This window comes from Pristis pectinata, chromosome 3 (assembly GCF_009764475.1).
Source record: "Pristis pectinata isolate sPriPec2 chromosome 3, sPriPec2.1.pri, whole genome shotgun sequence".
In the NCBI taxonomy this organism is placed as follows: domain Eukaryota; kingdom Metazoa; phylum Chordata; class Chondrichthyes; order Rhinopristiformes; family Pristidae; genus Pristis; species Pristis pectinata.
The window spans coordinates 6,190,222-6,216,142 of NC_067407.1; the positions used below are offsets into that span (position 1 = coordinate 6,190,222).

At 46.6% G+C, this 25,921-nt stretch overlaps 1 protein-coding gene across 6 annotated transcripts in view; it reads right to left on the reverse strand.

Annotated features, from left to right (window-relative positions):
- Nucleotides 1-25,921, reverse strand: part of adgrl2a (adhesion G protein-coupled receptor L2a) — a 775,507-nt gene that overhangs the window by 342,311 nt on the left and 407,275 nt on the right. For all 6 annotated transcript variants that reach the window (XM_052010661.1, XM_052010657.1, XM_052010658.1 and 3 more), the window contains one exon: nt 12,971-13,158. In XM_052010661.1, the coding sequence (XP_051866621.1) occupies nt 12,971-13,046 (76 nt within the window). In that variant the 5' untranslated portion in view covers nt 13,047-13,158. The remainder of the gene's footprint in view (nt 1-12,970; nt 13,159-25,921) is intronic.

Genomic DNA, 25,921 nt, shown 5'->3' on the forward strand with positions numbered 1-25,921 from the left:
TTCTGTTCAAAAAATTCAAAATAGATTATCCTGCAGCGATAGCTATTTCCCTCTTTGCTACCTGTTGCAACCATTGTTTAGCATTGAATCTGTATTAGTCTTGATAATAGCTGCTGGCTACTTCACTGATCACAGAGAAACACAGTCACATCGAGCCGAGACAGGTAAGCAAGTCCTGCTGTCTGTTCTGTAATAAATTACATGCCACTTGCAAAAAGCTTCAATGCAGCGGCTATAAAGGCTGAAGGAACCTGTTTGCAAAATCCATTCAAGTGTTTGTCTCCCAGTATGGTGAACGGGTCAAGTTTTCGTACAGCATCCAAATCAGCTGCGGAAAGTGCCCAGCGTGACAGATCTCAATTGATAAGATGATTAGTCACGTGTACATCGAAACACACAGTGAAATGCATCTTTTGCGTAGAGTGTTCTGGGGGCAGCCCGCAAGTGTCGCCACACTTCCAGCACCAACATAGCACGCCCACAGCTTCCCAACCCATACGTCTTTGGAATGTGGGAGGAAACCGGAGCACCCGGAGGGAACTCACGCAGACACGGGGAGAACGTACAACCTCCTCACAGACAGCGGCCGGAATTGAATCCGGGTCGCTGGCGCTGTAAAGTGTGACACTAACCGCTACACTACTGGGCAAAGGTATGATTTCTGGGCCAAGGATTGGCAAATAACCACTGCACTACTGTGCGTGACCTGTGGGGATTAGGAAAGCAAATGGTACTTGGTCCATTATCATGAGAAGATTTGACTGTGGAACTAACAATGTCTTACTACAATTGCACGAGACTTTGGTGAGGTCACAGCTGGAGTATTGTGAATAATTTTGGTCTCCTTACCTACAACAGACTATACTTGCCATTGAGTGAGTGCAGTGTAGACCGAACAGACTGATTTCAGGGATGGCAGTTTGTCTAATGAGAGACGGAAGGGTTTCCTCCGGGTGCTCCGGTTTCCTCCCACATTCCAAAGACGTACGGGTCAGGAAGTTGTGGGCGTGCTATGTTGGCGCCGGAAGCGTGGCGACACTTGCGGGCTCCACACAGAACACTCCACGCAAAAGATGCATTTCACTGTGTGTTTCGATGTACGTGTGACTAATGAAGATCTTATCTTAAATCTGTGTTCTCTTGTGTTTGGAAGAATGTGAGATCTCATGAACAAATTATAGAATTTGTACAGGGCTCAACTTGATGATTGAATTGGTTTATTATTGTCACATGTACCAAAGTACAGTTAAAAACTTATTTTGCATGCCATCCATACAGATCATTTCATTACAACGATGCACTGAGGTAGTACAAGGGAAAACAATAACAGAATGCAGAATAAACTATTACAGTTAACGAAAGAGTACAGTGCAGGCAGACAAAAGGTGCAAGGTCATAACGAGGTAGATTGTGAGGTCAAGAGTCCATCTTATCGAACTAGGGAACCATTCAATAGTCTATCACCATGGGACTGAAGCTGTCCTTGAGACTGGTGGTACATGCTTTTGGGTGTTTGAGGAGTGTGGAGGCAGGTATCATGTCTCAGAATAAGGATTCGACCACTTGTAGTGTTGTAGAGTTGTAAAGCATAGAAACAGACCCTCCGGTCCATTGTGTCTATGCTGACCATGTTGCCTATCTATACTAATCCCACTTGGCTGCATTAATTCCATGTCCCTCTATGCCCTGTTCATTCAAGTACCTGTCCAGATGCCTCTTAAATGTTGCTACTGTTCCTGCCTCCACCACCTCCTCTGGCAGCTCATTCCAGACACCAACTATCCTTTGTGTTAAAAATTTACCCCTCAGATTTCCTTCAAACCTCCTCCCTCTCACCTTCAACCAACGCACTCTGGTTTTAGACAACCCTACCATGGGAAACAGACTCTGACTATCTCCCCTATCTATGCCTCATAATTTTATGTACCTCTCAGTGTCCTTTACTCCAGGGAAAAGAGAGCCAGTGTTTCCAATCTCTCCTGATGACTCAAGGTAACATGTTGTGAATCTTTTCTGAACCTTAATCACATCCTTCGTATAGTGTGGTGATCAGGACTGCAAACAATACTCCAAGTGCGGCCTCACCAACATTTTGCACAACCGTGACTGTTGAGGCCTGAGACGAGGAGATATTTCTTCCCCCATTGGGTGGTTAATCTTCAGAATTCTCTTCTCCGGTTGACTGTGGAGACCCAGTCACTGAGTTCATTTGGAACTTGGATTGATAGATTTCTAGACATTAAGGGAATCAAGGGACATGGGGACAGTGCTGAGCAGACAGCCCAAGCAGAACAGGCTTGAAGGGCCAGATGGCCTCCTCCTACTCCTACTACTAATGTTCTGAAGGTCTGTAGAGTAGAAAGAGCTGGGCAATTTGGATGAAATGCATTCTAAAGGCCAATTAGGTACTCTCAGTCCGGAACTAAGTAAAGGGAGGTGCACACACACACCTCCAATGGGTTATAGAGTCAGAGAGTCAGAGGGAAACAGGCCCTTCAGCCCAACTGGTCCATGCCAACCTTGATGCCCACCAAGCTAGTCCCATTTGCCCGTGTTTGGCCCATATCCCTCTAAACCCCTCCAATCCATGTCCTTATCCAAATGTCTTTTGAATGTTGTTATTGTTCCTGCCTCAACCACTTCCTCTGGCAGCTCGTTCGATATACCCACCACCCTCTGAGTGAAGAAGTTGCCCCTCAGAACTCTTTTAAATCTTCCCTCTCTTACCTTAACCCATGATCTCTAGGTTTTAGTTCCCTTTCCCTGGGAAAAAGACTATGTGCGTTCACCCTATCTATGCCCCTCATGATTTTGTACACCTCTATAAGTTCATCCCTCAATCTCCTACGCTCCAAGGAATAAAAGTCCTAGCCTGCCCAACCTCTCCTGATAACTCAGGCCCTCGAGTCCTGGCAGCATCCTCGTAAATCTTCTCTGCACTATGTCCAGTTTTATGATGACTTTCCTATGACAGGGCGACCAAAACTGTACACAATACTCCAGGTGCAGACTAACCAACGTCTCGTACAACTGCAACATAACATCCCAACTCCTGTTCTCATTGCCCTGACGGATGAAGGCCAGCATGTCAAACACTTTCTTCACCTCCCACCCACCCCCCCACCTACCTGTCTCGCTGCTTCCAGCAAGCAATGTACTTGTACTCCTAGGTCCCTTTGTTCTACAACACCATTTACTGTATAACTCCTATCCTGGTTTGACTTCCCAAAGTGCAATGCAGTTATCCGAACTGAACACTATTTGCCAATCCTTGGCCCAGAAATCATACCTTTGCCCAGTAGTGTAGTGCTTAGCGTAACGCTATTACAGCGCCAGCGACCCGGGTTCAATTCCGGCCGCTGTCTGTAAGGAGTTTGTACGTTTTCCCCGTGTCCGCGTGGGTTTCCTCCGCGTGCTCCGGTTTCCTCCCACATTCCAAAGACGTACGGGTTAGGAAGTTGTGGGCGTGCTATGTTGGCGCCGGAAGCGTGACAACACTTGCGGGCTGCCCCCAGAACACTCTACGCAAAAGATGCATTTCACTGTGTGTTTTGATGTACATGTGACTAATAAAGAAATCTTATTATCTTTGGTCCTTCAAGTCTGTTCTGACCATCAACCACCCAGTTACACGAATCCTATGCTAAGCCCACATTCTCCCCACATTTCCATCAACTCCCTCCAGATCCTACCACTCAACCACACACCAGGAACAATTTACAGCGGCCAATTAGCCTACCAAGCCGCACGTTGTTGGGAAGAGGGAGAAAACCGGAGAACCCAGAGGAAACCCACACAGTCACAGGGGGAACATGCAAACTCCACACAGACAGAACTACCAGCTGTATAAAATATAGAAGTTAGGAGGTTATGTTGCAATTGTACAAGACATTCGTGAGGCTACACTTGGATTATTGTGTTCAGTTTTGGTCACCCTGCTATAGGAAGGATGTGATTAAACTGGAAAGAGTGCAGAAAAGATTTACAAGGATGTTGCCAGGACTCGAGGGACTGAGTTATAGGGAGAGGTTAGATCGGCTGAGTCTTTACTCCTTGGAGCGTAGGAGACTGAGGGATCTTTATAAAATCATGAGGGGCAGAGGAAGGGTGAGCAGTCTTTTTTTCATTGCTGGGGAAATCGAAAACTAGAGGATATTGTTTCAAGGTTGTATCTGAAAAGTTTAATAAGAACCTGAGGGGGGACCTACTTTCACAACAGTTGGTAGATATATGGAACGAGCTGCCAGAGGAAGTGGTTGAGGCAGGTACATTAGATACATTTAAGAACTATGTGGACAGGTATATGGATGACAAGAGTTTGGAGGGATATGGGCCAAGTGCTGGGAAATGGGATTAGCTTGAAAATACATCTTGGTCAGCATGGACATATGGGTAGAAGGGCCTTTTTCTCCAACTTTAACACCCACAGTTAATCACTGTTGAATCTGCCTCCGACACTCCATGCTGAGCCTTCTCACAGTTATCAGCTAGCAAGCACATTCAAGGGCAACGCCCTTGGCACACCTCGCACTGATTAAAGGCCAGAAACGGGGAGGAGAAAGGGAAAGAAAATTTCACTGTACAGACACTGCCACAGCTGTGCTCCCTGTATGTTGTGGTTTTGTGGGTTTCCTGATATTTTACACTCGAGAGAAATATGCCAGACTCTCTGGCTGTGTTCAGTCCAAATCAAACAAGGTATCCCCGAGGACTGCAGGCCATTAAGGGTCTAGACCTTCTGTTTTTCAATAATAATCCACTTAAACAAGATGAAGTACTGTGGGATGGGGGGGGGGGGGTGGTTGGGAAGGAAGCTACCACTCAGTCAGATATTGCTCACCAGTAGAGCATCTGTCAGCATTCAAACAATCTGCTGGAGGAACTCAGTGGGTCGAGCAGCATCTGTGGGAGGGTGAGGAATTGTCAACGTTTCGGGTCAAAACCCTGCATCAACAAGAACAGTTCAAGCTGGTTCAAGAACAGCCTCAACCATTCGGTTCTTGAACCAACTGACGCAACACTAATCACTACAGTTTAGCAACACCACGACCACTTTGATCACTAAAGTGGACTTTTTTTTTGTTCTGATTGTGTTCTACCTTGTAAAAATTGTGTACAATTTATGCTTTCCTTGTGAATGCTGCTTTTAAGATCAGATCAGATCTTTATTGGTCACATGTACATCAAAACACACAGAGAAATGCATCTTTGCAGAGTGTTCTGGGGGCAGCCCACAAGTGTCATCATGCTTCCGGCGCCAAGATAGCGTCTTTGGAATGTGGGAGGTAACAGGAGCACCCGGAGGAAACCCACACAGACACGGGGAGAACGTACAAACTCCTTATGGACAGTGGCCGGAATTGAACTCGGGTCACTGGCGCTGTAAAGCGTTATGCTAACTGCTACACTACCATGCCTGCCTTTGATGTGATGTGCCAGTGATGCTGCTGCAAGCAAGTTTTTTGTTGCACCTGTGCACAAATGTACCTGTGCATATGACAATAAACTCGTCTTTGACTTTGATCAGAGCAGAGAGGGGAGATATCCAGTATAAAGAGGAAAGGAGAAGTAGTGGAACAAAAGTCCGAGGTGACCGGTGACCAAGGAGGGGTGTAAGATGATGGGCAGATTGTACCAGGTAGTGGGGGGGGTGGAGTTGGGAGATGGTGGCAGGTAAATGAGGGACGGAGGCATAACCCAGATGACCCAGAACATCCACTTGACCTTCCAAGCTTCCAAGACGCACACAGCACAGTAAGCAGCTCCGTGTGACATGGCAGCTTCACCCCACATCCGCCCCTGTTCCGTAAGCAACTCCCAAGTCAGGATATGGCTCTGCGGAGATGCCAGCCACTTGCTTTCCTCCTGAACTTTCACCAACACCGGTGGAAGCTGATTGGCTTCTCGACCCCACGGGGTGTGATCCTCCAACAGCTGCATGCACACACTCCCAGTGGACCCTGATCAGCAGCAGTGTTATCCTGGACATGTTCCATTTCCCTGACTTGGAAGGACTTTACTTATAGAGTCAGACAGCATGGAAACAGGCCCTTTGGCCCAACTGGTCCATGCCAACCAAGATGCCCCATCCAAGCTTGTCCCATTTGCCAGCGTTTGGCCCATAACCTTCTGAACCTTTCCAATCCATTTACCTGTCCAACTGTCTTTCAAAACTTGTTATTGTACCTGTCTCAACCACTTCTTCTGGCTGCTCGTTCCACATACATACCATCCTTTGTGTAAAAAAGTTGTCCCACAGGTTTCTGTTCAATCTTTCCCCTTAAACTGGAAATAGTGCAGAAACAATTTACCAGGATTTGAGGGACTGAGTTATAGGGAGAGGTTGGACAGGCTAGGACTTCTTCATTCCTTAGAGTGAAGGAAACTGAGAGCTGGCCTTATAGAGGTATATAAAATCATGAGGGCCATAGATAGGGTGAGTGCATGCAGTCTTTTTCCCAGGGTTGGGGAATCCCCTTTCACCGTAAACCTATGCCCTCGAGTTCTTGATTCCCCAATCCTGGGCAAAAGACTGTGTGCATTCACCCTACCTATGCCCCTCATGCTTTTATACACCTCCATATGTGCAGCATTACCAGGATAATGAAGTCTACCTGCCACTGAGGCCTCCTTTGAAGGCTTAAGCCCATCTGGACCCACTTACAACTCCAATGCCTACTTACAACACGGAGGCCAGCTCGGAGCCCTGGTATGCTTGAAGAAATGAGGTTCATTTGCAGTGCAGATGCATACTTGCAGGACTGGTGGTGAAGCACGGAGGCCTATTTATAGAACTAGTGCCTGCTTGGAACATTGAGGGCTACTTGGAGAACTGAGGCCTACATGGAGAAGTTGGTGAGGCCGCACTTGGAATATTGTGTTCAGTTTTGGTCACCCCTCTGTAGGAAAAATGTTATTAAACTGGAAATAGTAAAAGAAACAATTTACCAGGATTTGAGGGACTGAGTTATAGGGAGAGGTTGGACAGGCTAGGACTTCATTCCTTAGAGTGAAGGAAACTGAGAGCTGGCCTTATAGAGGTATATAAAATCATGAGGGCCATAGATAGGGTGAGTGCATGCAGTCTTTTTCCCAGGGTTGGGGAATCAAGAATTAGAGGGCATAGGTTTAAGGTGAGAGGGGAAAGATTCAATAGGAACTTGAGGGGCAACTTTTTTACACAAAGGGTGGTCTGTATGTGGAATGGGGTGTCAGAGGAAATGGTTGAGGCAGGTAAAATAACAACTTTTAAAAGACTGTCATACCGGTACATGGATAGGAAAAGTTCAGAAAGTCATGGACCAAATGCTGACAAATGGGGCTAGCTTGGATGGGCATCTTGGTCGGCATGGACCAATTGGGCTGAAGGGCCTGTTTCTGTGCTGTATGACTCTTATGACTCTATAACTGAGGCATTCTTGGAGAACAGAGGCCTATTCATTCAACTAATGCCTACTTGGAACATTGAGGCCTACTTGGAGAACTGAGGCCTACTTTCAGGGCTTGTATATTTTGAGTAGTAAGGCCTACTTGCACCAATGGGGCCTCTGTGTGACTGGCTCTGGGTAATTAATGAACAGAATTACAAAGTATTAATAAAATTAAGTGAAGGGGTAAAACTGTAAAAGATGCTTGTCAAAAAAAGGAAGATCAAAATACTTCCGAAATGGTGGAAAGACAGAAACAATGGCAGTCTAGAGACAGAAATGTCACCTTGCACCCATCGTTGGACCAATAGAGAAAATAAAAAGAAGGATTCATGTAAGCCTGATCTTTATTTCTGGACGACTGGAGGAGAAGGGGATAAAATTTATGTCACGCCTAAAGCAGTCAAGGGCACCACACCTTCATAACGATATGTTAGCTTTGGAGAGAGATCAGAATTGATTTACCAGAATAACACCTGAATTTCAAGACTGAGATTGCAAAGAGAGATTAAACGAGAGCTGGAGTTGCTGGAATTTAGAAAATGGAGCGGTAATCTGATCCAGGTTCCCTTGGCTCCAGTGGTGAACGGAATCCAATTAAAGACACCACACTTCAGGATGGACAGGAATACCGGGGACAGGGTGACTGCGATAGACCAGGGAATAAGGGGGTTACACTCACAGGCTGGAGAAACTGGGATTGTTCCCTCAAGCAGGGAAGATTTGAAAGGGGTGTTAAAACTGAAAGAAAAAAGAAAAGATGAAGCAAATAAACAGCTGCAGGCTTCAAGGGATTGGCAAACGATGTGATTGTCATTAGGAAAACAAGTTTTTAATAATGTTTTGTTTAGATGCGGAGAGCATCACCTGCAAAGGTGGAGATTAAACAGGAGCCTTCAATAGGGAATTAGTGTGTGAATAAGAAACCATAAGAACATAAGAAAGATCCCAGGGATGCTGAAGCAGCTGGATTGCTCTTCCTCCTGCCCTTTGCTGTTCTATGGTACTTAAGGAAGCTATAGAGCAAAGAAGGGCAGTTACACTGCTGGTTGTGCAGTCCACAGCCAGCATACTTTGTGCAAAAATGTGAATAAGATCCTTCCAGGAGGAAGTTAGGTAACATAATTACCCACAGAGGACAGAAGGAGTTTAAACCATCATCAAAGATCCCCACCATCCGGGCCATGCCATCTTCTCGCAGCTACCATCGGGCAGGAGGTACAGAAGCCTGAAGTCCCACACCACCAGGTTCAAGAAAAGCTACTTCCCTTCAACCATTCAGTTCTTGAACCAACTTGCACAACCCTAATCGCTACCTCAGTATAGCAACACTACGACCACTTTGATCACTTTGCACTAAAGTGGACTTTTTTTGCTGTTCTAATTGTTCTTTCTTCTAAAAATAGTGTATAATTTATGTTTAGTTTATGCTTTTCTTGTGAATGCTGCTTATCTGATGCTATGTGCCTGTGACGCTGCTGCAGGTAAGTTTTCCATTGCACCTGTGCATACATGGACTTGCGTAGATGACAATAAACTCAACATTAACTTTGACTTTAGACACCGTGATTGATATCTATTAATAATTTTAACCCTGAGATTGGTTTATCTTCAGTAGCCGAAGGTACTTCAGAACATGGGACAAGGGAGGTCATAGAGTCACAAAGAGCTATAGCAGAGAAAGAAGCACTTTGGCTCATTGGAGCAACACACAATCGGCTGGAGGAACTCAGCGGGTCGAGCAGCGTCTGTGGGAGGAAAGGAATTGTTGATGTTTCAAAACCCTGCATTTCAACCTGAAATGTTGACAATTTCTTTCTCTCCACAGATGCTGCTCGACCCGCTGAGTTCCTCCAGCAGATTGTGTGTTGCTTCAGATTCCAGCATCTGCATTTTCTTGTGTCTTCACTCTGGCCCACTAACTCCACGCCAAACATCAAACACCCATTTGCACTAATCCGACACTAATTCCATTCTTTCCATTCTCTCCACATTCTGTCGACCCTACCACTCCCGCACACACCTCACAGTGGCCAATTCACCCGCCAATGGGCGTGTCTTTAGGAGGTGGGAGGAAACCGGAGCTCCCAGAGGAAGCCCCCACAGTCACAGGGAGAACTTGCAAACTCCACACAGGCAGCACCCGAGGTCGGGATTGAACCCGAGTCTCTGACACCGTGAGGCAGCAGCTCTACCAGCTGCGCCAATGAGCCTCCCTCCTTATGTTCCTGAAGATGCAAACAGCTAGTTCCCAGCGCACGCACAGTGTCAGGCCTGATATTGTGAAGGAAGCCCACACTTATTATTGAGTAGGTAAGGAATAAGTTGAGAATCTTCCAACATGCACACACTGGTCTGATGATTAACTAAAAGCTGGAATAAAAACATATGCATCCTTGAAATCAAAATCTGCAATTCAGGTGGAAACAATGAAGCTTTGTTAGGAAGCTTTTTGCATGCACCTGCCAGTGTACAACCATGAATCAAACCAGCAACAACATCCCGTTACTTACAAACAACAATTAAAGGCATCTCCAACAAAAAACTAGGCACAAATTTTTCTCAAGAGTAGTTCCTATCGAGTGCTTACACCCTTTATATGTAAGCTCAGAAAATGCCAAAGTTCTCTGTACTACCTTGACTTAACAAACACTCTAGCAGGTAAAAGCCAGAAGGTTTGACACTCTGCCTGTTGCAATCACTAAATTGTGTTGTTCTTTGAAAATAGTTGAAGCTTACAATAAGCCCTGAAGGAGTTTGACGGGGTTTCCCTTGGCTGGGTCATCCAGAACCAGGGGGCTAAGGCACAGGATAAGGGGCTGGGCATTCAGGGCAGAGATGAGAAGAAATTTCGTCGTCCAGAGGTTGCAGAATCTTTGGAATTCTCAATAGCGCGACGTTATTACAGCGCCAGCGATCGGGGTTCGATTCCCGTTGCTGTCTGTAAGGAGTTTGTGTGTTCTCCTGTGTCTGCGTGAGTTTCCTCCGGGTGTTCCGGTTTCCTCCCACACTGCAAAGACGTATGGGTAGGTTAATTTGGGTCTAAAATGGGCGGCGCGGACTCGTTGGGCCGGAAGGGCCCGTTACCACGCTGTAAATAAAATTTAAATTTAAATTTAAGAGAGCTGTGGAGGCTAGTCACTGAGTATATTCAAGAAGGAGGTTGGCGGAGATGCAGGAAATTGTCGCCGAGGCAAAAATATCTAACTGAATGACGGAGCAGGCATGGGGGTCTGAATCATCTAATCTCCTTCCTACTTCTGATGGGCAGGCATGGTAGTGTAGCGGTTAGCATAATGCTATTACAGCGCCAGTGACCCGGGTTCAATTCCGGCCACTGTCTGTAAGGAGTTTGTACGTTCTCCCCGTGTCTGCGTGGGTTTCCTCCGGGTGCTCCGGTTTCCTCCCACATTCTAAAGACATACAGGTTAGGAAGTTGTGGGCGTGCCATGTTGGCACCGGAAACGTGGCGACACTTGCGGGCTGCCCCCAGAACACCCTACACAAAAGATGCATTGCACCGTGTGTTTCAATGTACATGTGACTAATAAAGATATCTTATGTCTCAAGTGACTAAATGGGTTCTTCTTATATATTGCTGCACCATGATATTATAGGGAACCCTTAGGGTGGACAGGATTAGAACTCAACTGGGACAGGGGTGGGATACGGAATTTGGATTCTTTCTATTTAAGATATTTTATAAAAGTATGAGAGGCATAGATAAGGTTGACAGTCAGAATCTTTTTCCCAGGGTAGAAATGTCAAGTACTAGAGGAGATGCATTTAAATACGCAGGAGTGTAAGAAACTGCAGAGTGGTGGACAACTCTTCCCACCATCAATAGTATCTACAGGTGGGGTTACCTCAAGAAGTCTGAAGTCCCACACCAACAGGTTCAAGAACAGCTACTTCCCTTCAACCATTCGGTTCTTGAACCAACCAGCACAACCCTAATCACTGGAGTTTAGCAATACTGCGACCACTTTGATCACTTTACACTAAAATGGACATTTTTTGCTGTTCTAATTGTGTTCTTCCTTGTTAAAATTGTGTACAGTTTATGCTTAATTTATGTTTTTCTTGTGAATGCTGCTTATCTGATGCTATGTGCCTGTGTTGCTGCTGCAAGTAAGTTTTTCATTACACCTGTGCGTATGACAATAAACTCAACTTTGACTCTGATTTAAAGTGAGAGGTGGAAGATTTAAGGGAGAGGTGCAAGGCAAGTATTTTTACACAGACAGTGGTGGATGCCTGGAACAGGCTGCCAGGGGTGGTGGCAGAAGCAGATACAGTGGCATTTAAGAGGCTTCTAGATAGACACATGAATATGCAGGGAATGGAGGGATATGGCTCATGTCCAGGCAGAAGGGATTTAATTTAATTTGGCATTGCGTTCGGCACAGAGATTGTGGGCCAAAGGGCCTATTCCTGTGCTGTACAGCTCTATGTTCTATGTTTAACACGGCAGAGAAGCAGACTATTGGATCCACGCCAGATCCCAGAAGAGCAATCCATTCCACTGCAGTAATGTAACTTGGTCTCACCTTCCCATCAACTCCTTATTGATTCTTTTGTCACTAATCTACACTGAGGGTAATTTACAGTGGCCAGTCCACCTCCCAGCACACACTGGGCGGAAACCAGAGCACCCAGGGGGAAACCCACATGGTCATAGGGAGAATATACAAAGGCTACAGAGACAGCACCTTGGGTCAGGATGGAAATTGGGTCCCTGGAGCTGAGGGATTAGCTCTCTCTGCTGCAGCACTCCTCTTCCCCCACACACCCCCACTCACAATTTCCTCCTTAGGTTTTTACTGTTAACACTTCCGAACATCTGGGCCTCCTGAACCTGACTCTCTTGTATCTCTTCTCTAAACTCTTAGATATATTTGTGACAGCAGCTCTTGAACCCAGACACGCAGAACCGATATCTTGGGGTCGGAGGAATAAGCCCCTGTTCCGATTTCTGGGAATGTAAGTGGGTCGGTGAGTTAGGACCAGGAGAAGGAATGGGTGGGTCACAGAGCCGGTGTGTTTGGATCGAATCGGCGATCAGAAGGATGAGAATAATGAGGGGAGGTGGGGCCTCGAACACAGTGACATCAGTGGAGGTTGGAAATCTTGGGAGCAGAGGGCATAGATCATCTCAGGAGTAGCAGATAGGAACTTGTCTACTTTACATTGATAGTGCTTCACATTGGTGTCCCCTGGAGCCAATCCACACTGCCACTGGATAGCAAGGGCTAAGGAAAATTGCAGCATGAACCAGCAACAAGCTTAAGGCATTTTATTTGCATTGACAAATATCCTCCCACCTGCTTCAGACACGGGTAAAAGGACACTTCTTGTTTGACAGTGAAAAGGAGGGAGTCCCACCTGATTCAGCGCAAAAATGCAACACGTACATCAAACACCACCTCAGATACTAAACATCATTTGTCATAACCAGACAGCAATGGCAATCTGTTCCACATTTCACATCCATTGTCTACACAAAAGATCGACGCTGAAGAGCAAAAAAATTAAGATCCTACCTTTTGTAAACGGTATCCACCCACCAAGTACAATAAACCACCACAGGACCCAAAGCTTCCAGACAGATGATGACATCTTCTGATCCTTTAATCTTATTTTTTTTCTCTTGGCAGACACTGTTTTGCACGTCTGATTATTGGCCCTTCATGTAACAAATGTTAATGACTTCCTTCATTACTCTTCAAGTCTGAAATAAAGAAAGAAGACAATATGTTACCACTGAGGCATTGGGTCAAAGAGAAGCAACAGCCAATGAGATGAGGCACTGTTTAACCAATTAAAGACTCTGGTGACTTCACAACTGTTTGGATTAAGCCATCATACTCACATGCCTGCAAGTTGAGAGGAAGCCTTTTAACGCCTTAAATCACAGATAAGAGTCAACTTCAGGGGAACACAGGAACTTACAATGTGGCGGGAGATCACTCTGCGCTTTGAGTCTGTGACGGACATACACACTGCATGGTGGGTTTAATCCCCATCCCTGTACCCAGGGTTGTGGGGATGCCCAGTTCATCCCCCGCATACCCCTGAGGTAAGAGATAAGTGGCAAATAAATCAGAGAGATTTCTACTAGAGAAAATGCGTGAGCATAGGTGATGACAACGATGCTTCTTGTGGTCGAATAGTCCAACGTCAACCCAGGGAGGAGAAACCCAGAGTTTGATCAGTGATCTCACCACTGCCCACCAAATGACTCCCAACACCCACAGGTCACCTTCACCCCAATGATCCGGAGAGTCAAAGCTGATTGGAAAAAGAATTAACAACTCTGAATGGGTGACGGGCAGAGAGGAGGGGTCCAGAGTAACAACCGTCCATTCAGCGGTAAGGTCAGGAAATGTCAAAGGGGAGTGGACATCTGACACACTGCCCCACCCACAGCCCACTTTCTTCACTCTATACCCCACTGAGATCGAGGGGTCAACAAAATGGTCAGGGGCTCAAGGAGATATGGAACCAGGATAGGTAAATGGAGTTGAGTGTGAGTCAGCTATGACAACATGCACAAGGTGTGAATGGTCTATCCTAGTCCCTACATGGGCAGGCACGGTAGTGTAGCGGTTAGCGTAACGCTTTACAGCGCCAGCGACCAGTGTTCAATTCCACCCGCTGTCTGTCAGGAGTTTGTACGTTTTCCCCGTGTCTGTGTGGGTTTCCTCCGGGTGTTCAGGTTTCCTCCCACCTTCCAAAGACATACGGGTTAGGAAGTTGTGGGCATGCTATGTTGGCGCCGGAAGCGCGGCGACACTTGCGGGCTGCCCCCAGAACACTCTACGCAAAAGATGCATTTCACCGTGTGTTTCGATGTACATGTGACTAATAAAGATAGCTTATTTGCCAAGTTGGACCACTCTTGACCTTCCTTTCCGCCTCCGCACTGCTCCCCCACATCCAGCACCCAAGACTACAGAACCTGTGATCATGGACAAGTACATGGAATGGAAAGATTTAGAAGGTTATGGGCCAAACGCTGGCAAATGGGACCGGCTTGGATGGGGCATCTTGGTCGACATGCACCAGTTGGACAGAAGGGCCTGTTTCTGTGCTGTATAAAACATAGAACATAGAACAGTTCAGCACAGAACAGGCTCTTCAGCCCACGATGTTCTGCCAAACTAATTAAACCAATGACTTCTAATTAATCTCAACCCTCTTTCCTACAAGTTGACCATATCCCTCCTTTCTCTGCATATTCATGTGCCTATCTAAGAGTCTCTTAAACACTCCGATGCTATCTGCTTCCACCACCACCCCTGGCAGCGCATTCCAGGCACCCACCACTCTCTGTGTAAAATACTTGCCTCGCATATCTCCTTTAAACTTTCCCCCTCTCACCTTAAATATAAGCCCTCTACTACTAGACACTTCAATCCTGGGAAGAAGATACCCAATTTGATAAACTTCTATCAGGTCTCCCCTCAGCCTCCACCGCTCCAGAGAAAACAACCCCAGTTTGTCCAACCTCTCCTTACAGCACACATCCTCCAAACCAGGCAGCATCCTGGTAAACTCCTCTGCGCCCTCTCCAAAGCCTCCATGTCCTTCGTATAATGACTCTGTGACTCTATTCCGTGGAACACTAACCAGAGATGTCTATGAAATAAAAGGCTTTCAACCAATCAGCGGTGCGGTGCCTGCCAAAGTGGCTCTGCAGACATACTGATCCCGGACATGAGCTCTCCCCGGCATCCTGAGTCTATTAAGGCCGATGACAGAGGTAGTTTGCAGACCATGTAATTGGGACTGAGCTGCCTACAAAGACAACCAGTCTGGCAAACAAACAAACAAACAGGTAGTGTGGATCGGGTTGCTCAGAGTCTGTCTAAAGGTGGATGACTGCTGGTATTTTGGTCCCTGTTGACCTGGTTGAACAGACCACCTCCGTCTCACTGGCAACAATGCTTTTTCGCTGATTGCAGCATCTTACAAGCAAGAGGCCGATCAGATATCACAGACTGCAACTACTTAGGAGGTTTTTAGCTGCAACCGGATCCCTTTGCCTGTGTGCTTCGACCGGCTTGCTTGTCTCTCCACCCCTACTCTTTACCAAGCTCCTTCTATTGTTGCACTATCAACCTTTACTGACCCCAGTGTTAGGAGTAAGTCAAAACAAACAGCGGAGACAACATGAAAGTATGAGCTGGAAGGCCAGACAATGAGGGGAGTCATGCAGGCAGAAGGTGCCCCAGTTAAAAGGAAATTCTTCAGCAAGGTAAATACAAGAAGTGACTGTGGCATGTCTAACTTCCCCCTGTGATGTATCGGAGAACAATCCCAAGTATTCACAGAGCCAGGGACTTGAGAGCGATTATGGTCTGTTGGAAATGTATCACGAGTGAAATGGAGCCCACCTGGATGAGTCCGTCTCCCCGTGAGCGCAGCCCAGACACCTGAGCCTGAAGTATCTGGGCTTGCACACCCATTGCACCACTGGCAGAGTACCCAGGTTCAAATGGCCTGTCAGCCCCATCTGTGCTCTCTAGTGCGTGTGAGGGATATCAGGGCAGCTATTTCAGAGGGAGAGGGACTGAGAGAGAATGAGAGAGAGAGACCGAGAGAGAGAGAGAGAGAGAGAGAGAGAGGGAGAGAGAGAAAACGAGAGAGAGAGAGAGAGCAAGAGAGAGAACGAGAGAGATAGAGCGAGAGAGCAAGAGAGAGAGAACGAGAGTAGGGGAGAATGAGAGAGAGAGGAGAGAGAGAGAGAAGGGGAGAGGGAGAGAGAGAATGAGAGAGAGGGGGAGAGGGAGAGAGAACGAGAGAGAGAGAATGAGAAAGAGCGAGAGGGAGAGAGAGAGCGAGAGAGAAAGAGAACGAGAGAGAGAGAGAGAAAATGAGAGAGAGAGAAAGAGAGAACGAGAGAGAGAGAGCAAGAGAGAGAGAAAGAGAGAAAACAAGAGAGAGAGAGAGAGAATTCTCCCGATGAACTGGGACCAATACTTTTCACTCAACCAGCATCACGACAACAGGTTGGAGACACAATATACCTGGAATCTGGAATGAACGACAAGCCGCCAGAGGAGCTCAGTGGTTTGAGCAGCCTCTGAATGGGGGGAAGGAACTGTTGGCGCTGCAGAGTCCTGATGCCGAGTCTCAACCCGAAATGCCAACCATTCCTATCCCCTCCCCTCCCCCCCCCCCCCACCCCACTCCCCACAGATGCTGCTCAACTCGCTGAGTTCCAGCAGATTGTTTTGGGCTCACTGTGGGAGCTTCCTGTGCACCCTGGCAGGTCTCCACAGAGCATTGCTGTGGTATGGAAGGCCACCATTTGGACCATCAAACCAATGCTAGTGGAACAATTCACTTAGTCTCAAAACTTCCCTGCTCTTTCCCTGTAGCCTTGTAAATTCTCACTCAAACACATGTCCACTTCCCTCTTAAGGCCCTGACTGAATCTGTTTCCACCACCCCCCAGTCAGAAGTCCAGTTTTGAACCACTATCTGCGTAAAGTTTTTAAGAGTCATACAGACATGTAGCACGGAAACAGGCCCTTCAGCCCACCGAATCTTCCCCCTACGTTCCCCCTACGTAAGAACACAAGAAAATAAGGGCAGGAGCTAGCCACCAGGCTTCTCAAGCCTGCCCTGCCATTCAATATAATCATTGGTATTAGTTTATTTTTGTCACTTGTACCCAGGTACAGTGAAAAACTTGTCTTGCATACCGTTCATACAGATCAATTCATTACACAGTGCAGTTACATTGAGTCAGTACAGAGTGCATTGATGTAGTACAGGTAAAAACAATAACAGTACAGAGTAAAGTGTCACAGCTACAGAGAAAGTGCAGTGCAATAAGGTGCAAGGTCACAATAAGGTAGATCGTGAGGTCAGAGTCCATTTCATCGTATAAGGGAACCGTTCAATAGTCTTATCACAGTGGGGTAGAAGCTGTCCTTAAGTCTGGTGGTACGTGCCCTCAGGCTCCTGTATCTTCTGCCTGATAGGAGAGGAGAGAAGAAAGAATGTCCTGGGTGGGTGGGGTCTTTGATTATGCTGGCTGCTTCACCAAGACAACGAGAGGTAAAGACAGAGTCCAAGGAGGGGAGGCTGGTGTCCATGATGCGCTGGGCTGTGTCCACAACTCTCTGCAGTTTCTTGCTGATCCATGCTGGCCTCTTCTGTGCCAGTTCCCCATAACACTGAATTCCTCGATCCTTCAGATGTTTATCTATCTCCACTTTATATAGATCGAATGATCCAGCCTCCAGCCTCCAGCCTCCCTGGGAGCAGATAATCCCAGACATTCACTACCTCCGAGAGAAGGAATTTTACCCAGCTCAGCTTTAATGACCGGCTCCTTGTGATTCTGTCCCCTTGTTTGTGACTCTCCCAATGAAATTCAACGACTGGCTGTGAAGTGCTTTGGGATGTCTTGTGCCCATGAAAGGTGCAATATAAATGCAAGTGGCTCGACGGTGCACCGTGTGGTTGCTCTCTCAATCTTCTCATCTTCATTACGAAACATACCAACTCTGGTAAGTGCTTTTCTCCCAAAAAGCCGAGCAGCTCAAGGATTACCTCCTGTTGAACTCATCCCACATCAACCCATCCCGAAGAAGACTGTATGAGTATAAAGCAGGACAAAGATCAGCTGGAAAGTTGGGTGAAGCAATGGTAGATGGAACTTAAACAGGTGTGAGGTAATGCGCTTTGGAACGTCGAATTCTGTTCGGACATATGGAGTAAATGGCAAGGAATGTTGTTGCACAGAGACACCTTAGGGTGCCAGTCCAATGCTCCCTGAAAGTGGCAACTAGAGGGCATAGGGTTAAGCCGAGAGGGGAAAGATTTAATAGGAACCTGAGGGGCAACTTTTTCACCCAGAGGGTGATCCGTATATGGAACGAACTGCCAGAAGAAGTGGTTGAGGAAGGTACAATAACAACATTTAAAGGACATTTGGACAGGTGCATGGGTAGGAAAGGTTTAGAGGGATATTGGTCAAACACAGGCAAATGAGAAGATAAGATAGTAAGATAAGAAATGGGACTATCTTAGATGGGCATATTAGTCGGCATGGATCAGTTGGGCCGAAGGGCCTGTTTCCATGCTGTATGACTCTATGAACTGCCCTCACCTACACAGAGCTGAACTGTCAATACGCAACACCTGTATGAGGAGCTGGAGAGAGGGGTAGGCTCTACAGCCCTTGTGTGCTCCCAGGCTCGGGGGTTCCAGTGGAGAATGACATCAAGGTACAAACCTGAAACTGCTCTGAGATTGAAACCACTCCTTGGCCTCCACTCTTCCACCACGGTAGCAATGGGGGGGGGGGGGGGGGGGGGTCGCTCCCACTCTCACATATTTAAGGGGAAAAGGATGGAGGTAAGAATATGACAAACAGGAGGAGGAGTAGGCCATTCAGCCCCTCAATCCTGCTTCACCACTGTCACTGAACCAAGCTCATGTCAGTACAAGAGCTATGCATATGGAACAAGTCGTTCAGTCCACCAAGTCCAAGCCAGCCATCTACACTGATCTGATGCTAATCTCAAACGACACTGTTATATAACCACCTACTGATAATATATATACTATATACTGATACCAACTCGTTATGGATATAACTATAAAATTATATTCTGAACTATGTAAGAGAACTTACCTGAGAAGGTGGTGAAGCCAGGTATGCTCATAACATTTGAGAAGCATCTGGACGAGAGCTTCAATCACCAAGGCAGAGTAGGTTACAGAACAAGTGTTGGGAAATGGAATGTTTAAAGAGGTACTTTGGAATCAGAATTGGCTTATCATCGTCACTTGTACCGAGGGACAGTAAAAAACTTGTCTTGCATACCGTTTATACAGATCACTTCATTACACAGTGTACTGAGGTAGTACAGAGGAAAACAACAGAGTTCAGAACAAAGTGTCACAGTTACAGAGAAGGTGCAGTGCAGGCAGACAATAAGGTGCAAGGCCATAACAAGGTAGATTTTGATGTCAAGAATCCATCTTAACGTACTTGGGAACCATCAATAAATAACAGTGGGTTAGAAGCTGTCCTTGAGGCTGGTGGTATGTGTTTTCAGGCTTTTGTATCTTCTACTTGATGGGAGGGAGGAGAAGAGAGAATGTCCCGGGTGGGTGGGGTCTTTGATTATGTTGGCTGCTTTACCGAGGCAGCGAGAAGTACAGACTGAGTCCATGGAGGGGAGGCTGGTTTCCGTGATGTGAGAATGGTCACGGTAGGCCAAGGGACCTGTTTCTCTGTCAGAGTCATAGGGTCATACAGCACGGAAATAGACCCTTCAGCCCAACTGGTCCATGCCAACCAATATTCCCATCTAAGCTAGTCCCATTTACCTGTGTCTGGCCCATATCCCTCTGAACCTTTCCTATCCATGTACCTGTCCAAATGTCTTTTAAACGTTGTTAATGTGCCTACCTCAACCACTTCCTGTGGCAGGTCATTCCATATACGTATCACCCTCTGGGTGAAAAAGTTGCCCCTCAGGTTCCTGTTAAGTCTCTCTCCTCTCAGCCTAAACCTGTGCTGTATGGCTCCACAAGATTTGATAACCCATCACTAAAAGTTAGGTCCAAGAGTTACCTGAAGGTGGAGAGAGAGGAAGGGAGCTCAAGGGAGGGAATTCTAGAGCTCAGAACCCAGGCAGCCACCAATGGCAGAGTTATTGCAATCAGGGCCACTCACAAATGGAGGGGCCCAATTGTTGTAGGGTTGGAGGAGAGGCAGGATTAGGGGCCGGACTGATCAAGGATTTGCAAACACAAAGAAGAATGTTAAAGAAAAATAAGGCGTCACCAGACAGGAGAGAGAGCGCAGGTCAGCAGATGGGGGCATGCAAGTTAGAACACGGAGCAGAATTTTGGATGAAAAGTGTGATGCATATCAAAGCCAGCTGGTGATTTTGTTTCCTGCCTTGCTTTGAAGCCAGTACTCATTGTTTCCATTTGACTGAGCAGCAGATTTTAACAATCTTGAGAGACTAGGTGTAAAAGTCAGCTCTGAGAAAAGAAAGAGATTTACAATGGGATGGTGAGAGGCACGGACTCCACTTGCTGTCTGATGAACATACAGTGCAGTTAACTTCCCAGCCCCTGTGCACCCAAGCTCAGCAGCAGGAGACCCCTGTGGAGAGTGAAATGAAAATGCCACAGTAAACAAGGTAATGAAGGGGTGGAGAGAACATTTTCTCTCACCAAGGTAGAGTAGGTTACAGACCAAGTGTTGGGAAATGAGATAAGTTTAGAGAGGTACTTTGGAATCAGAATTGGAGAGAATGCATCACGGCTCGGTATGGCAACTGCTCTGCCCAGAACTGCAAGAAACTGCAGAGAGTTGTGGACACAGCCTAGTGCATCACGGAAACCAGCCTCCCCTCCATGGACTCTGTCTATACCTCTCGCTACCTCGGCGAAGCAGCCAGCATAATCGAAGACCCCACCCACCCGGGTCATTCCCCCTTCTCTCCTCTCCCATCAGGTGGAAGAAACAGGAGCCTGAGAGCACATACCACCAGGCTCAAGGACAGCTTCTATCCCACGGTGATAAGACTATTGAAATGGTTCCCTTATACGATGAGATGGACTCTTGACCTCACAATCTACATTGTCTGACCTTGCACCTTATTGACCTTGCACCGTATTGTCTACCTGCAATGCACTTCCCTGTAGCTGTGACGCTTTACTCTGTATTCTTTTGTTCATGTTTTTACCCTGTACTACCTCGATGCACTCTGTACTACCTCAATACACTGTAATGAATTGATCTGTATGAACAGTATGCAAGACCTCGGAACAAGTGGCATTAATAAACCAATACCAAGTTGCAAGGATGGTACCAGAACAATGGTGCAGTTTAGTAGCGCTGCTGCCTCACTGCACCAGTGACCTCGGTTCAATTCTGACCTCCAACATTGTCTGTGTGGAGTTTCATGTTTGTGCAGGTTGTTAAATTAATTTGCCACTGTAAAGTTGCCCCAAAGTCAAAGTCGAGTTTATTGTCACATGCACGAGTCCATGTGGGCACAGGCGCAATGAAAAACTTACTTGCAGCAGCATCACAGGCACAGAGCATCAGATAAGCAGCATTCACAAGAAAAACATAAATTAAACATAAATTATACCCAATTTTTACAAAAAAACCACAATTAAATGAAAAAAAACCAAGCCCTTTTTAGTGCAAAGTGATCAGTGGTCATAGTGTTGCTAAACTCTAGTGGTGATGAGGGTTGTGCTGGTTGGTTTAAGAACTGAATGGCTGTAGCTGTTCTTGAACCTGGTAGTGTGGGACTGCAGGGTCCAGGCACGGTGTGTAGGTGAGTGGTAAAATCTAGGAATGTGGGGAGAGCAAAATGGGATTCATGAGATGGGTGACTGATGGTCAGCACGTATTTGGTGGGCTGAAGGGCCTGTTTCTGTGCTACATGACTCAGTGACCTCGAAATAAGAGGGTATAAACATCAGGAAAGGAGGAACAGACTGGGACTGTTCTCTTGAGGAATGTAGGCTGACGAGGGACATAAGAGAAGTCACTAAAATTATACAAGTTTTAATTGGGTGGATACAGAGAGAATGTTTGACCTGCAGGGACGAATAGTCTGAAAGCATGTACCACCAGGCTCAAGGACAGCTTCTATCCCGCTGTTATAAGATGACTGAACGGTCCCCTAGCACGATAAGATGGACTCTTGACCTCACATTCTACTTCGTTTTGGCCTTGCACATTGTCTGCCTGCACTGCACTTTCTCTGTAACTGTAACACTTTATTCTGCATTCTGTTATTGTTTTCCCTTGTATTACTTCAATGAACTGTTGTAATGAAATGATCTGTATGGATGGCATGCAAAACAGTTTTTCACTGTACCTCGGTACATGTGACAATAATAAACCAATTTACCAATTTATCATCAATGTAAGATAGTCACCAAGGAATCTGAATGGGAATTCGGAAGAATCCTCTTTATTCAAAGAGTGGAGAGAATATGTTCCCATAGGAAGAACTTGTTCCCATTGGGAGAGATTGAGGTGAATAGTGTAGATGGTTATAAGGGGAGGCTGGACACGCACATGAGGAGCTCGTGCTGATGGAATTAGATGAAAAAGGGGACAGGAAGAGGCTTGAGTGCAGCCTAAACTCTAGTATGGGTTGGAGACACAAGACTACAGACGCTGGAATCTGGATCAACACATGGTCTGTTGGAGGAACTCAGTGGGTCGAGCAGCATCTGTGGAAGGAAAGGAATTGTCGACGTTTTGGGTCGAAACCTTCGGCCCAAGATGTCTGTGCCAAACACGATGCCAAGCTAAATGAAAGCCCTTTCGCCTGTGCGTGTTCCACATCCCTCCATTCTCTACATGTTCATGTATCTATCTAATAACCTCTTCAATGTCACTGATGTACCTGCGAGGAGGACTTGGAGGTGAACACATAGGCAGGCACGGTAGTGTAGCGGTTAGCGTAACGCTTTACAGTGCCAGCGACCCAGGTTCAATTCCCACCGCTGTCTGTAAGGAGTTTGTACGTTCTCTCCATGTCTGCGTGGGTTTCCACCGGGTGCTCCGGTTTCCTCCCACATTGCAAAGACATACAGGCTAGGAAGCTGTGGGCATGCTATGTTGGCGCCGAAAGCGTGGCGACACTTGCGGGCTGCCCCCAGAACACTCTACGCAAAAGATGCATTTCACTGTGTGTTTCGATGTATGTGTGACTAATAAAGATATCTTATCTTATGGTGTTCTCATACACCTGAAGCCCTTGTCCTTCTTGCTGGTAGAGGTTGTGGGTAAAAAAAGGTGCTGCTATCTAGGTGAGTTACTGCAAGGTGATTTGGAGACGGCACACACTGCACTACCATATGCCGGTGGGAGCAGGGAATAAATATTTGGGGTGACGGACAGAGTGCCAATAAGGCAGGCGTTATCCATTTTATTTTATTTTGGATCTCCAGCGTGTGCAGTTTTCTGCTTGCCAGTTTCAAAAACGCAGACTGTCTGATCATGATCCGTTCTTTGTGGGAGCTTGCTGTGTGTGACTTGACTGCAGGGCTTCCTACATTACACTAGGGACTACGTTTCATTGGCTGAAAACATGCTGGAAGTTCTGAAAGCTCCATAAAACTACCCATTTTTTTTTGCCCACCAACAAAATACGCTCAGCACCACTCAACGTAGACAAAGGTAAGCCTCTCCGATTAGGAAGGGTGCAGATCCTACCTCCTGAGATCTATCCTCCTGTCTATAATTGGCACCAATAATGCTGCTGTCTACAGTTAAGTTTTCTCTCCTGAGGGATTAAATTCTAATTGCTAGTATCTGCCACACACTTAATACAGATTTATCCACAAATTTCATCTCCAGCCCAGCAGCACCAATAAAAGTAAGTTTCTTGTCTTCTGGAATACCAAATTCTGATCCAGCATGACAGGAAGGAGTCTGGAATTAGAGGTCACTGTCTCAAAATAAGAGGGAGGTGACTTACGTTTGAAATGAGGAGAATTTTCTTCATTCAAGGAGTGATGAATCTTTGGAACCCCAAGACTACAGTTGTTCATCAAAACTGAGTTCAATAGATGTAACGTTACTGGAGGAATCAAGGGACTTGGGGAGTTGAGCAGGAAAACATTGCTGAGGTTGTAAGTAGTAAGAAGTTAGTAAGTTTGCAGATGATAGGAAAGTTGGTGCTGCTGTGGATAGTGAAGAAGATTGTCCAAGGCTACAGCAGGATATCGATCAGATAGAAAGTTGGGCGGAGCATTGGCAGATGGAACTTAATCCCAACAAGTGTGATATACTTTGTGAAGTCAAATATGTGTAGGACATAGACAGGAGAAGTTTTGTAGACTAGGACTTTATTCCAAGGAATATAGGAGATTGAGGGGTGACCTGATGGAGGTATATAAGATCATGAGGGGCATCATCTTTTTCCCAGGGAAGAGGTGCTATAAACAAGAGAGCATAGGTTTAAGATCAGAGGCGAGAGACTTGAAAGGAACATCAAGGGCAGCTTCTTCACACAGAGGGTGATGCGTATTTGGAATGAGCTGCCAGAAATAGTGGTTGAGGTGGGCACATTAGCAACATTTAAAAGCCGTCTAGATAAGTACGTGGATAGGAGAGGTTTAGAGGGCTATGGGCCAAACGCAGGCAGATGCATCTAGCTTGCTGGGCAACAGAGTCAGCATGGATGAGCTGGGCCGAAGGGCCTGTTTCCATGCTGTATGACACTTTGACTCAACGCAGTAAATGGTGGAGCACTAAGGAATGTTGACGAACAGAGAGACCTAGGGGTCCAAGTCCATAGTTTCTTGAAAGCAGAACACAGGTGGATAGGGTGGTGAAGAAGGTATACGGCATGCTTGCCTTCATAGGTCAGGGCTGGAACTTAGAAGTTAGGACGTTATGTTGCATCTTTCCAAAGCAGTGGTTAGGCCGCACGTGGACTATTGTGTGTGGATCTGGTCGCCACACTATCGGAAGGATATAATTGCACTGGAGAAAGTGCAGAGGAGATTCACCAAGATGGTGCCTGGATTGGAGGACTGTAGTTCTAGGGAGGGATTGGATAGGCTGGGCTTGTTTTCCCTGGAGCGGAGGAGGCTGAGGGGTGACCTGATGGAAGTATATAATGTTATTAGAGACATAAATTGGGTAGAACGTCAAAATCTTTTTCCCATGGAAAGGGTATCAGAGACAAGAGGATGCAGGTTTAAGGTGAGAGGAAGGGGTTTTGAAAGGGATCTGAGGGGTAAGTTTTTTACACAGAGAGTGACTGATATCTGGAATGTGCTGCCAGAGGAGGTGGTGGAGTCAATTACTAGAATTAAGAGGCATTTAGACAGACACATAAGTAGGCAAGACATAGGAGGATTGGCCTTAATGCGGGCAAATGGGACTAACATAAATGGACAACAAGGTCGGCCTAGACATCGTGGGCCGAAGGGCCTGATTCTGTGCTGTAGGGCTCTATTCCCCTAGAACGTTGGCAATTACATTGATGAATGGCAGGCCTAGGTTGTGGCACCGATTAGCTTTCTCCTGCCCCTATTCTGCATGTTCTTTTCCATGTTCCTCAACACCTAGGGCGAGGTCGAGTGCAGGTTCGACTGGATGGAGAGCTCATTCAAAGAGCCGGTGCAAGCATAATGGGCCGAGTGGCCTCCTTGTGTGTTCTGCGAGTCAGCCGCACTCCACCAGCCGCCTCTCCACTGCCTGATCCGTCATGCTGTTTGTCCCACCGGACGAGCGCCAGTTTTCTCCTACTGCACCTCAGGAAGATGAGAGCTATTGTCTTCTACACCTGCCTCAATCTGCATTCGCTGGACACCGACCCCATCCTTCTCGTTTGTTGCACCAGACACTGGCCTCCTGACGCCCCAAGAACCCATCCCTCTTCAGCACCATGACTGCCCTGCATCCACTCCCACAACGTTGTCCGTCTCCAGCAACAAACAATCTGCTGGACAAACTCAGTTGGTCC